Here is a 13,690-nt window from a genome sequence, read left to right as displayed (position 1 = left end):
TGCCTTTACCCTAAATGGCCGCCCCGTTCAGGGTGACCACACTGTCCCCTTCAGTACAGATTTAAGTCATTGCTGACAAGTGGCTTGGCCTCGTTAGGGATGCAGGCGGAGACACCCCTCAGATCCCACCATGTGATCTGCCGGAAGAAGTAGGCCAAGGGGGCCATCTGCATGCAGAGAAGTTGTAAATCCTTTCCCCTCACACATTCCAGGGAATTTGAGAGCTCTGCTGAGCAAGTTTTCACTTTTTTAAATATAAGTTTTAAAACTATTTCCAGGGGCGCCTGGGTGGTTCCATCGATTAAGCATCCGACTTCGGCTCAGGTCATGATCTCGCGGTTCGTGAGTTCGGGCCCTGTGTCGGGCTCCGTGCTGACAGCTCGGAGCCTGGAGCCTGCTTCAGATTCTGTGTCTCCCTCTCTCTCTGCCCCTCCCCCACTCCCAAAAAATAAACAAACATTAAAAATTTTTTTTAAGCTATTTCCAGAATCCGGGTGAAACCAGGCATCCGGGTGAGCCCGTCTAGAACAGGACGCTGACTTGTGCTGCAGTCTGCCCGCTGGAGATCTAGGGGAGCTCAGGGCCAATGCTCTGTAAGCTATTCCGGGCTCCAGGATCAGGAGGAGACCTCCAGGGCAGGCGCTGAGGCTTGCATGTGGGTGGACTGAGAAAAGGCCCTGAGGACCGCTGCTGGTGAGGAGGCGATGCCAGACAGCAGCCCAGTGGGCCCAGCTCTGCGGACGAAAGCCGACCTGACCTTCCCAGGTGGGGCCCTGCTAGGAGTAGTCTCTGTGAACCTGCCCTGCTTCTAAGATCTAGATGCCACTATGGGCAATGCCGCACAAAATAAGCCAGGGAAGGACACCGCTGTTCAGCCCAGCACAACTAGCTAGCATTTCCACCAACATGTAAATGCTCCTCTGTTTACACTCACTGCCAAGAACATAGTTCTCAACCAAATCTGCCTGACTTGTGAATTCAGAGAGAATCCAACACACACACACACACACACACACACACACACGGTGAATGAGGCTGTGTGTGGGTTCAAGCAGGCAGCCCCACAGCTATGTTCCCCATTAGCAGGTATAGCAAAATCTCCAACATACTTCCTTCAGTGATGGAGCCTACTTAGGTCAAAAGATGCACACACAAAAATGTCAGAAAAGCTGGGTCTTTGTCACTGGTAACGTGGGGACAAGTCCCTTCCCTTTTCCTCCCTGGGCTTAGCTAATCTATAAAATGAGTTGTTGAGTGATATCATCTCTAAGACCCATTTACCTCTGACCTGCTTGAACTGCTGAAGAGACAAAACACCCACAGGCTGTCTGGTTTTACCGCCCGCACTGAGGGAGTTTCCTTTGCACTCCCTCAGCTTGGTGAGGACAGCAGGGAATGAGCAGTATTGTGAAGCACCTGCCCACCACTTCTCAGAAGGGCCACCAGGAGTCCGGCAGCCTGACCGGGAGAAGTAATCACAAGCCACCTCCAGGCAGAGCCCCTGGGGCAGGGAGCAGCCCCTGAGAGGCCTCAGCCAGCCACAGGAGACCCAGGACCCATGCCAGCTGAGCCCAGAGCTCCCCAGCCTTCTCCACAAGCCTGGCACACCACGTGTCCTTCACAGATGTCCTGGGCTTCTTGGAGCCATGGTCCTCTGTTCTCCACAGGACAGGTTCTCTTGTACACTCACGGATGCCTTTCAGCATTGGCCTCCAAGCCTAAGCAACCTAAAGCTTCTCACTCTTTCCTTTCAAAGGGTGGAAGCATGAGGTTGGACAATGGAGTGGTGGCAGTCATGGCTGCCTTCTTCAGGGATAGGGGATCCAAAGTCAAGATCTTGTGGTTTTTTTTATCTTATTTTCATGACAAGCACGAGCAGTGCCATGACGTCCCCTGAAGGAATTTGCCTGTGCTTGCTAGTAGGGACACGCTTAGCTGTCACAGGGTAACAGACTCTGATTGCTGTAAAGAAGCCAGACTCTTCTTGGGGAATGTGGGTCAAGGCCAGACCAAGGTTTCTGTGTCTAAAGCAGGAATGATGCCCTGACGATAATTATTTCTGTATGACTGATGACAGGGGGAGCACGGCATCCACACAAGGGCCCTCACCCCAACAGCATCATCAGGGGTCTTTTTTAGGATCGTGGGGGAGTTTTGGTCGATAAAAGACCTCCCCCACTCAAAATACAACGTTTCCTAAAAATACGAGGCTTATTCCTCTCCCTGTATACCTCAGAAAGCTAACAAAACATCCTGGAAAAATCCCAAGACCTGAGCCCCCGTCAGGAGGCTGGGTACCTGCATACCCCACGAGAGGTCTCTTCTCTTCTGGGGACAGAACACTCATCTTCTCATGGTGATGTGCCCAGGGCTGTGGTCCTCAGTTTTCTTATGTCGGTGACAATATTTCCCACTTAATTGAAGCCCACTCTTCTGCAGAGGCCTCCAGGAGCTGCATCAAGGCCGGGTCTTCTTTGCAAACCTCTGCAAACACTAACCGTATGTGAGCCAGCCCCAGCTCTGTCCCTAACTGGCCTACCCCCACACAAGGCTCTTTCTCCTCTCAGGGCCACAGTGTGCTCTCCGGAGCGCAAGGACCTTATGTCTGACACTCTCCACTCCTGTCCACTTTCAAGTCTTCTGATGACCGTAGATGCTAAAAAGCCTTTAGTCAGTCCGCCCGTGTCTTGTTCAAGTCTGGGTCCTACAATCTACAAGCTCAGCATTCCCATGATGGGAGAGGCTACGGCCACAATGTAATGTGTCCCCTCTGCTGCCTTGGCAGTTGGCTTTGTGTCACTATTTACAGTCAAATAGACTCTTCCTCCAGAGTCTGACCAAGGCCCATCTCAGTGGCAGTAACTAGGCGGACCATGTGGTATGCACAGGCAAAGCTTCACGACACTTTAAGACTATAGTGGTGACCTGGCAGGTAGGACACGACATGAGTTGTCTGCCTAACTGCCCTACGTGCGGACGTTCCTGCCTCTGACCCCAGGGTTTACAATAAGGGTCTATGTTTAGCATTCTTTTTTAAAAATTAATTAATTTATTTTGAGAGAGAAAGACAGCACGAGCAGGGGAGGGGCAGAGAGAGAGAGAGAATCCCAGGCAGGCTCTGCACCATCGGCACAGAGCCCGATGTGGGGCTTGAACCCACAAACCGTGAGATCATGACCTGAGCCGAAACCAAGAGTCGAGCACCACCCAGGCGCCCCTAGCATTCTTTTTTTTTTTCACTTTTTTTTTAAGATTTTTAAAATTTATTATTATTTTTAAAATATAATTTATTGTCAAATTGGCTTACATACGGTATGTAAGGTGTGCTCTCAGTTTTGGGGGTAGATTCCCGTGGTTCATCACTTACATACAACACCCAGCCTAGCATTCCTTTTTTAAAGCATAGCTTGAAAATTAACTGTGCCCCACACGAGCCCTCTCCTCATTCCAATGACAAAGGCAAGTGCCCCCAAATCTTTGCATCCTAGGAATAGATTTTTAACTTCATTCTGGAAACTGGAACTGCTAGTTTTAGCATGTCCTGGACAAACCAACCAGAGGGTGGAAAACCAGCAGGCTGTTTGAAAAATGTAACCTGGAAAATAAAAATCAATCAAATAACATCATTGGAATTTCTAAACAGTTTAGATGAAAAAGCCTCACTGGGGAAACGTGTTTAAGAAGTCTGTCTTCCAGTCTAAGAACATTCGTGCTGAATTAAATGTTCCAAAGGGGTTCGACTGCTTCTTTAAAAGGTATAGTTCAAACAGAAAGGAAGCTGCAATGCTGTCTTGGCCAAACCACACATTTGGGGTAAAGGCAAGAAGAAAACAACATGACCGAGGTTCAAAGAAATCAAGCAGTTCAAACATAGGCATCTTATAAACACACCACACGGGCACATGCACTTCACACCAGGCCTATGTGCAAGGAGAAAGCACCAGAAGCCTCAGGACAGGAGTCTCCTGAGGGGAAGTTCAACCTCAGCCATTTACCGTGATCTTTAGCCCTGCGTTGACGAAAGCCGCAAAACTTCCTTTTCTTCTTATCCTCTTTTAGCAGGTCGGCCACCGTGACTCCTTCAGGTGGAACACAGGCAATGTCATTACAATTCAGTAGAGGGCAGCAGAGAGCAGCAGGAGCAAGGGAAACGGGGCCCAGAGGACCCGAGAGGCGGCCACATCCGTGAATCCCGAACTGTCTTCCTCACGTGGACATCTATCGTTCGGGGTCTGACCAGTAGAGGGGAAGTGCGTTTTCCATAGCTAGGATACCAAATGCCTGACCCTAGGAACCTGTCCTAAATAAACAACCAACTAGCCCATCAGAGACTAAGCTTCCTAGGGTTTGGCTTCCCTGCTAAGAAGGGCACTAGGAGAGGGCACTTGGCAGCAGTTAGGGGTCCTGGGTGGGCAGGTCCAGCCCGTATCGCCCTGTGGGTCAGGACACATGGGGGTTTGATAATGGGCTCTGGACTTGGACAGGCCAGATCTAACCTCAGCCCCACCACTTCCTGGCTGGAAGACCAAGGACAGGTTACCGGATTTGGTAAGTCTTTGCTTATGTTAGTAAACGGTAAACAGTAAACACAGTAAATATAAGTGTTGGCAAGGCGTGGTCAACCATTATGAGTATAACTCCCCTGTGGCCACTAGGTCACAAGAAAAATGAATGTAGGGTTTCCAGCTCTTTCGGGCTCTGGGATATGCTATGACTGCAGGTAGGCTAGTCTTCAGGGTAGAGGCCACACGCTCAAGGAAGAGGGCTGCAGGGGCAGCGGGGGGAAGCAGAAGGAATCCTGAGTGGGTAAGGACATGGAGAAATGGGCACCCATAACATGGTGATGTGCATGAGGACCACCGGGCATGACACATTTCTAAAATGGGCATCGTCTGGGACCCAGCAAATCCCTTTCTGGTACTCTCTCCCACAAGAATGTGAACATCCATGTGCATGCATTTGTGTGGATTCACGGTGGCTCATGTGAAAACGAGCAGAACCTGAGTTCAAATCCCAGCTTGGCCACTTGACAAGCATGCGACCCTGGGAAGCTACTTAACCTCTTTGTGCTTCAACTTCCTCATCTGTCAAGTTCTTGCCTCCCACGGTGCTGTGAGGAATAATGGATGAGTACACCCATGGCCTGAGAACAGTGTCTGACATTTAGGAAGCACTTGATACATGTGAGATGTTATTATTCTGTGTTCTTTCATCAAACAAACAATCATTGGGAGCTCATATGTGTGACAAGGACCACGCCAGGTTCCAGCCACACCGTGGAGAACAGGAACAGACCCTGTACCTACCCCCAAGGAGCTCACAGTCTCATCGTGTTAGAGGAAGACATTTGTCAGACAATCACACAAAGGATGCATAAAGACACGCCTCTGACACCTGCTATAGAGGTCCAGGTGCTAGAGAGTATACAGTTCATTGTAGCAGCTTTATAATGACAATTTATTGAAAACAGCTAAAATGTGGTTTTAAAAAACACAGAAAGATGTTTATGACTCATGGTTCAGTACAAAAGGCGAGCTGAGCCACGTGAGCTGATGGGGACCTGAGTGTGGGCTGTGAAAACCTGTATGTTCTTACAGGCCCAGGTGAGGGAAGCACAGGCCCCCAACTGCCCAGCCTGGTTCCCTCATACTTTCTACACTTTGATTCTTGGCAATGAGCATATATTACTTTTGTAATTAAAACATTAAAAACAAACACAACCCTGACTTGGACTCTACACTTGGCTATTCCTCATGTCCACACTGGGGCGACCATCCCTGTGTCTGTCTCCGCCAGCTCCTGTGAGACCTACCCGGGGCAGCCATCTGCCCCCCACAGTACCCTAAGTGGAGGGGGGTCTCCCAGAAGACCCCAGCGCTGGGCCCACCCCAGTCGGCTCTCCTGGTCAAAGGCACTTCCAACAACCTCTATGGAGAGGGCAACCCTCCTGAAGCAGGTTTATCATACGTACTTCTAACTGCAGCTGTTTGCTTTACAAAGCTTTTAAATGAACATTTTCCATTTTGAACTTGCGCCCTGAAGTAGTTTAATTGTGATGAAAGCAGTTTTCTAAGTCATATTTTGAAGACACAGGCTTTGAAACAGGACCCACACATTTCCATGCTGTGTGCTTGCAAACAGCTATGCCCTTCCTGGTTTCCTGCCCAACCCCCAAATCAAACAAGAGAGCAAAAGACATCCAAGTGGCACAGGGGAGGCAACTGCTGTGGCAACCTTCCATGCAGACACCTGCTGGGCAGGGGCAGAGTCCCGATGGGAGGGGCAGGGGCAGCCTCTAGGACCTCTGAGGAAGAAGAGAGCTCCTTGTGGGCATCATGCATTCCCACTTACAGAGACTATTGATCATTAATAGTTCCCACAGTGAAAATGCCCTGCTTTTCTGGCCAGAATTTTAGAATGAGCTCCCTTCAAAATGATTTCATTATTTTTAATGTCTTTTTGTTTTCTTCTTTTAAAAAAAAAAGACTAATCACGGACAATGAGAAGAGTTTAAAATAGAATTTAGGCTTCCAGATTTTAATGGCCCTAGAAAAACGCCATTGTTAACTCAGAAGCAGCTGCATACGTCTAAAAAATCACTTTGAGATTTGGCAGGGTTTCTTAAGAAACTTGAAGCTCAGCAAAAAGTTAAATAAATTATCCTTGAAAATATCCCAAATGCTTAGGAACTAACTTCCAAGGGAATTTTGTCTATTCAATTAACCATGTAACACCAGCTTCCTAATAGCAAATTTATAGAATGGACGTTTTAGATATTCCATGAATGCACAAAGCTAGAATTACCAGTCACCACAGCCACCAGGGAGTCCAGTTATGGACCGACTGCTTCTCCTGCCTTCTTTCAAGTGAAAGCCTAGAACAGTGTGACATTCAGTGTGATAGCATTGCAGAGCCCCCAACCCTGGCTTCCCATGGGAACCTCCAGGGACCAGCAGATAAAATCATGCCTGGGTCCCGCCGCAGACAAACTAGTCTTTGTGGGCGTGGAGTGATGGCATCAGGATGTGTCTGCACTCCCCAGGTGACTGTCATGTACAGCCAGAGTTGGGTACCACAGACGCAGACAGTGACATTTAGATTAGAGAGAAAAGATAATGTGTACGCAGCTCTAAGCACTTGATTTGACATCTGCTCTCCAACAGCAAGCATCAACCAACCACAAATGGTTGTTGAACCAGAAAGCCATGCTTCCATATCTCAAACGTGACTGAGTCAACAGGTTTGCCTCCCATCAATACTTTAGAACCGTATAGTCTCTGAACAGGAAAGTACAGGGATGTGTTCCTAAAAGGGGTCCTTAGCCTGAGGTTGTTCAGAGGTCCTGTAGAATCTGCAAGAATAATTCTGTGTAGGTCAAGTTTTACTGTAGTCTGATGACAACAGTAGTAGTAAGTACACTTATGGCAATAGTGACCCTTACTAGTTATTGACCATCTAATCCTCATGACAATCCCATGGGCAAACACCTTTTTTTAAACGTAATATATTGTCCAATTGTCTTACATACAACACCCATTGCTCATTCCAACAAGTGCCCTCCTCCATGCCCATCACCCACTTTCCTCTCTCCCCCAACCCCCATCAACCCCCAGTTTGTTCTCTGTATTTAAGAATCTCTTATGGTTTGCCTCCTTCCCTCTCTGTTTGTAACTATTTTTCCCCCTTACCTTCCCCCATGGTCTTCTGTTAGGTTTCTCAAGTTCCACATATGAGTGAAAACATTATATGTCTTTCTCTGACTGACTTATTTCATTCAGCATAATACCTTCCAGTTCTATCCACATTGCTGTAAATGGCAAGATTTCATTCTTTCTCATTGCCAAGTAGTATTCCATTGTGTATATAAACCACAATTTCTTTATCCATTCATCAGTGGATGGACATTTAGGCTCTTTCCATAATTTGGCTATTGTTGAAAGCACTGCTATAAACACTAGGGTACAAGTGCCCCTATTCATCAGCACTCCTGTATCCCTTGGGTAAATTCCTAGCAGTGCTATTGCTGGGTCATAGGGTAGATCTATTTTTAATTTTTTGAGGAACCTCCACGCTGTTTTCCAGAGCAGCTGCACCAATTTGCATTCCTACCAATGGTGCAAGAGGATTCCATGGGCAAATATCTTTACCCCCTTCTCGCAGACAGGAAAATGGGGGCTTGGAGACACTGGGTAGTGTGCCTAGCACTCAAGTCCAAATTCTCAGTCATACCCATTCCAGAGAAGGGGCATCTACATGCTGTCTAGCCTCTACCTCCAAAGTCTCATGACCTCTTATTAATGGCTTCTGATACCCCCTTTGCTTGTACAGGGTGAGGCTTAGCAAGGGTTTCCTGTCACACTGTCACTTAATCCCCCCCATGTCTGCAAGGAATCTGTCCCGATCCCATCCAGGACCCAGATGAAAAAGGGCAGTCAGTGGCATACATGTCCCAAGGCAGTGTGAATAAGGCAAGGATCCCTAGGGAATGTCCCAACCCCTTTCCCAAAGAAAATGCAGGAGCAGGGCTGGGGTGCTCACTATGCGGGCATGGATCTTACACACCCAGGGAGCACGCTGGCACCGGCAATGCCCACCTGCACTGCCTGCCAACAGGTGACAGAGACCAGACCTGGCGTGTGCAGGTGGTAAATCAACCATCGTCGGCTGACGAGGGGGATGATGCAGGTCTCATGGAAACCCCCTTCCCCTGTGGTTTCTGGCTGTGACAAGAAGAAAATGGATGGCCACTACGGGGTGTCCCTGAGAAACCTCAGAAGCTTTCCTTCTCCAAAAGTTCTGGGCTGCTGGGAATGTATTCAGAGAGGCCCACTTCCTTGCTGGGAGGAGACTTGGGGCTCTTGTCTTAAGTCAGTTAAATCCCTACATGGCTCCCAAAACCTGGGATTTATGTCTTTTTTTTCTTTAATGTATGTTTATTTTTGAGAGAGACAGAGAGAGAGCTCGAGAGCGCAAGCAGGGGAGGGCAGAGGGGGAGAGAGACACAGAATCTGAAGCAGGCTCCAGGATCTGAGCTATCAGCACAGAGCCTGATGCGGGGCTTGAACTCATGAGATCATGACCTGAGCCGAAGTCAGACACTTAACCGACTGAGTCACCCAGGCGCCCCTGTATTTATTTCAGACCCTAATCATCAAGGCTCTGGGCATCTGGTGACTCGGGAAATCAGAGCCTCACTCCACAGGAAACTGGGTTATTTCTTTCCTTGATTATACTACTAAGCAATGCACTTAAGGGTTTGGAACATTTATAACCGTCTGTACCTTGTTTGTGCGATTTCCCTAGCCTAAGAAGTACCCTCCTCTCTGCCACTTTTTGAAGCCACAGGCTGTTCCTCCCTTGAGCTCAGCAGGAACACCACCTCTTCTCAGGAGCCTCCCTTGCATTCCTCCCAGGGCTGTTTCACTGTGCCTTACGGGGCTCCCACAGAAGACTGCTGGCCCCTGATCACATTGCCAGCTTGCCCGTTCTGTTTTAAGCTGAGGCACCGCCCCCTCTGTCTTCCCTCCTCAGCTAGGTTTCCAAAGGCAGAGGAACTGATTTTGTCATCACGTGGCCAGGTCCTTTACACACACTGGCAGGACACAGGAAGGACTGGGCTACGACAGGGTGAGCTCTCAGGACTAGCAGAAGCCATCGCCTTGAGTCCGGTGAAAACACCCACTCCTCCAGCCACGGGCCACAAGCGTGGTCCCACCGCAGCTGCTGCTAGCAGTGCTAACAGGGGTGAGGAAGCTGGGGCAACGAAGAGATGACAAGCTCACGCGGCCCCCCACCCCCCATCGGGCACAGCTAAACTGGCCGAGGAAGGCTCTCACTCAGGAGAAGGCACAATACTTGTGTCAGCTGACACATGACATATCACATCAGGACAGGGAGGGAAGGGCTGGCAGACCTTCCCAGGTCAGCACCAAAGATGGAGTCTGGAAAGGAAGAGGGGAAACGTGAGGCAGGCATCCCCCAGCCTGCAAGTGTGACTCATTGCCGGCCACACGGGAGGTGCAGAGGCTGCGAGGAAACCACGAGTTCAGGCTCAAATGCCTTGAAGACACACAGACACCCTTCTTATACCCGGTCACCTAAAGGACAGCACCAAGTTTGGAACTGGGACGAAAGTCCCTTGTGAACTCCCATCTCAGAGTCAGCACACAAAGTCAGCTCTAGAAATCCTCCGGCAGCCTCCTGATGCTCAGCCACTGAGTCCCTAGCCTCCTCCTCGAGGGAGCAGCACCAATGACGCTGGGAAGCAGCAGGGAGGGGAGAGGAGTGGCCTGCACCCCACCGGCCCCCCAGGAGCACACAGGACTAAGTCCATCATCTGCAACTGTGACAGCAGGAAGGCCTCACTCCCCATGGAAGCAGGGACCCAGAGTCCCCAGCTGGAAGCAGCCGAAGGCCACCTCAGTCAGCCGTGGGCCACTTAGCCTCCATATGCACAGAGGCAGCACAAGCCCTCCCTCACCCAGCCTCCCCCTGCCTACCCCGCATACCCTCTGTGCTCCGGCCAAAGGAACAAACAACCTCAGTGTCCTTCTTATACCTCTGCCGTGGCTCAGGATGTTTCTCCTGACACTGGCAGACCTCAGACCCGTCCATCCTTCCAGGCTCAGGGCCAATGCCTCACAGCTCCGTGCTGGAGCCCTGCAGCCAGCCATCGTCCCCCTCGGCACCCTGCACCCAGCTTACCACCCCTCGCAATCCACACCTCTGTCCCCTGGTGCCGCACCTCGGCAAGCACAGGCCTGCCCTCCCCCAGAAGAAGAAAACTGCTGATGACCCCACACCCAGCACCCGCCTTGCTGAGTGAAGGCGTGACTGCACGCCGTCTCAGGACCCCTGCCCAAGGGGGCTCGCTCAGCCATCTCCTTCCCCCTTGGTTCCCAGGCCTCTTGAGGGATGCATACCTTTGAGACATGTTCTTGGTCTTTACCATCAACTATTCTAGACTTCAAAAAAAGTCCAAGCGTCTCAGTCAAATCCACTGCTGAATGTCAATCTCTGCTTTTTTTTTATTTATTTATTTTATTTATTTATTTATTTTTGGGACAGAGAGAGACAGAGCATGAACGGGGGAGGGGCAGAGAGAGAGGGAGACACAGAATCGGAAACAGGCTCCAGGCTCCGAGCCATCAGCCCAGAGCCTGACGCGGGGCTCGAACTCACGGACCGCGAGATCGTGACCTGGCTGAAGTCGGACGCTTAACCGACTGCGCCACCCAGGCGCCCCTATCAATCTCTGCTTTTACCTGAGGCACAGATGGCCCAGGAAGCATAAGGGCACATCCATGAGGAAAGCAGGTGGTGAAAGAGACACCTTGGGTGACAATGGCAATTAACGCCAGGCTTTGCTGGGCGTCGGGCCTTCCTGCTGCAGAAAGTGCCCGTGGTGCCTGGTACCAGGGTAGACGACCAGGCGAGCGGGCTCCAAGCGGCTACGCTGACTCCCACGCCACCTAACGCTGCCCAGATGGGTCAGCTGCTTTCTTCCCAGCCCCTGATGGGCTAAGCATCTGCGCTCCCACCCTGCCCCCATGTAGAGCTCAGGTGGGGGCCACTTCCGGCCACACGAGGCTGGAGAGGGACCCTGCTCTTCAAGTTCTTGTCCAGTAACACAGTCCCTCTGAAGGGAAGGAAGGAGCCGTGGCTTTGTGTCCTGTGCTGCAGGGTCAACGTGTGTCTTCCCATGGCTGCTGCCCACACAGAAGGGACTTCCCGAATTCCCCGTGGGTGAGTGTGGCTGACCCTCCTCTGCCTTAAAATCGCATGACCAGGTACAACTCTAAAACCCGAGCCTCTGGCAGAATCTTAGAGGCGGTATGAGCACACCGTCCTCTCTGATGGGCAGCCGACAGGGTACGTGACCACAGGCCGGGCCAGGGGGAGAGACGTCTCTCTGCCTGGTGGGGGTGTGAGTCACACACAAGCTCTCTCTGGTCAGGAGTAGGAAGGTGCTACATACTGTTGCGTTTGCTTTCCTCTCCTCCTTCTTCCTCGTTCTCAGGATCGATGTCCTCTGCTTGGGTGATCCAATCCAAGTAGCCCTTTAGATCCTCCTCTAGCTGCTGCTTCTCCCGGAGTTTCTGGAAATCTCCCCGGGCTTTAGCCTTCTCTCTTTCCTTTGAGAATTCTCTGAGGGAGGCGGAGAGAACAAGCACATGTCAGGACGTCCCTAGGGACCTGCACCGTGAGCCATCTGTCCTGCTGCACAACAGTCTTGTGGCAGGACACACAGCACTGAGTAACAGCCACACAAGCACAGCAACAGAGGCCACACATGTGGACAGGACACAGGACGGTGTCTTCCTAAGCAAGACTGTGGGTGTCAGAGCTGCAGAGACCACATCAACACACATGCGCTGTCTCAGAAAATGAACAATCCCAAGGAGCCCAGGCCAAAATCACCATGTGCTGTCATGGCGGGTCTCCTGACACCCCCCGCCATTAGCTTGAACTCAGAGGTCCCCCACCTCCCCCAGAATGTCCCCAGATGCCAGTGGAAGCTGGCGTCACACTTCAAAGAGAAAGGACCCAGGAGGGCTAAGCTGTGGTCAAAGAGGGTACGCACCAAGTTTAGGGTTTCTTCAATATTTTCAGCCAAAGGTAGCATTCCTGACCCTTGTGTCCAAACTAAGAGCCAGGAGGGGGCTCACCCTCATGGCCCCGTTCTCCCTTCCCACGCAGGAAACAGAGCACTGGTGAAATGCTATTGTTGTTCATAACCCTCACTTCTTGCCATGATCTTTCCCCAAAAGTCTTCCCTGCAGGAGATGAAGAGGCAGTACAATTTGTTGCCCATTTATGGGAACACCTGCCCTGGAAAGGCTTTGGCAGACGTGTAAATGTTCCCAACTGCTCGTTGTTTACTCCACCTTTCGCGTCTGCAGTCCTACATCCACACATACACATAGAATCCCACATGTGTTCAGGCAAGCCTGGGAGTCAGGTGGATGATTACCCAATTTTCATGTACAAGGAACCATCTGCATTTCCAACCGCGAATGCTTACAGGAGCCAAGTTACACGAGTTATGGATTTCGTAAGCACGATTAAAAAGCTGTTAAAAAAGCGGACGAGATTCAGCACAGTTTCTGCGTACACGGCCCTGGATTCTGATGGAGGTTACCTCCGCCTTCCGTCTGCCGTCCTGCCAGCCCGAAGCCCCCACGTCTCCCTGTCAGGGACCTCTTCACCCCAACCCAGACAACCGACAAAGGGGGAAATGACCTGCCTTCATAAAGCCAACCCCTCTTGTCTCTCTTCCCTCTCGCCCTCCACCCTGGGCTATAAAAGGGACTAACAGGTACTTGAATGCTCAGCGACACTGATGCTTCAAGTTAAAAACTGGAGTCCTTACCAAGGCACTACCCTCTGCCTAGTAAAAAAGGATGACCTCATTTCTTCCCAGTCACTCACCTCCTGAATGCCCCAGAACCTGTCCTTGGCTCTGTCACGGCTAATCCATCCCCACCTTCCCCCTCTAAAAAATGAGGAGAGGGCAGGGCTATGGGGCATGCTGGGCATGCAGGGGAGCTGACCTCAGAGGGTTCGCAGGGTGAACCAAAGCTGATTAAGACTCAGATGCTTTCTGCACTCCACCCAGGGGCCTTTCCTGCAAGGGAGAATCCCTTCCTGTCTCACGTAGGAAGGGCCATCACAGGTGGCGTCTTGCTGT

At 50.8% G+C, this 13,690-nt stretch overlaps 1 protein-coding gene across 19 annotated transcripts in view; it reads right to left on the bottom strand.

Moving 5' to 3' along the window:
• CACNA1D (calcium voltage-gated channel subunit alpha1 D) overlaps positions 1-13,690 on the bottom strand; it is a 302,816-nt gene that overhangs the window by 93,171 nt on the left and 195,955 nt on the right. For all 19 annotated transcript variants that reach the window (XM_078442946.2, XM_060631306.3, XM_078442943.2 and 16 more), the window contains one exon: positions 11,978-12,147. In XM_078442946.2, the coding sequence (XP_078299072.1) occupies positions 11,978-12,147 (170 nt within the window). The remainder of the gene's footprint in view (positions 1-11,977; positions 12,148-13,690) is intronic.

The sequence above is a fragment of the Panthera onca genome, chromosome A2, assembly GCF_046562875.1.
Source record: "Panthera onca isolate mPanOnc1 chromosome A2, mPanOnc1 haplotype 2, whole genome shotgun sequence".
NCBI classification, from domain to species: domain Eukaryota; kingdom Metazoa; phylum Chordata; class Mammalia; order Carnivora; family Felidae; genus Panthera; species Panthera onca.
This window is presented reverse-complemented; position numbering and strand designations above follow the sequence as displayed.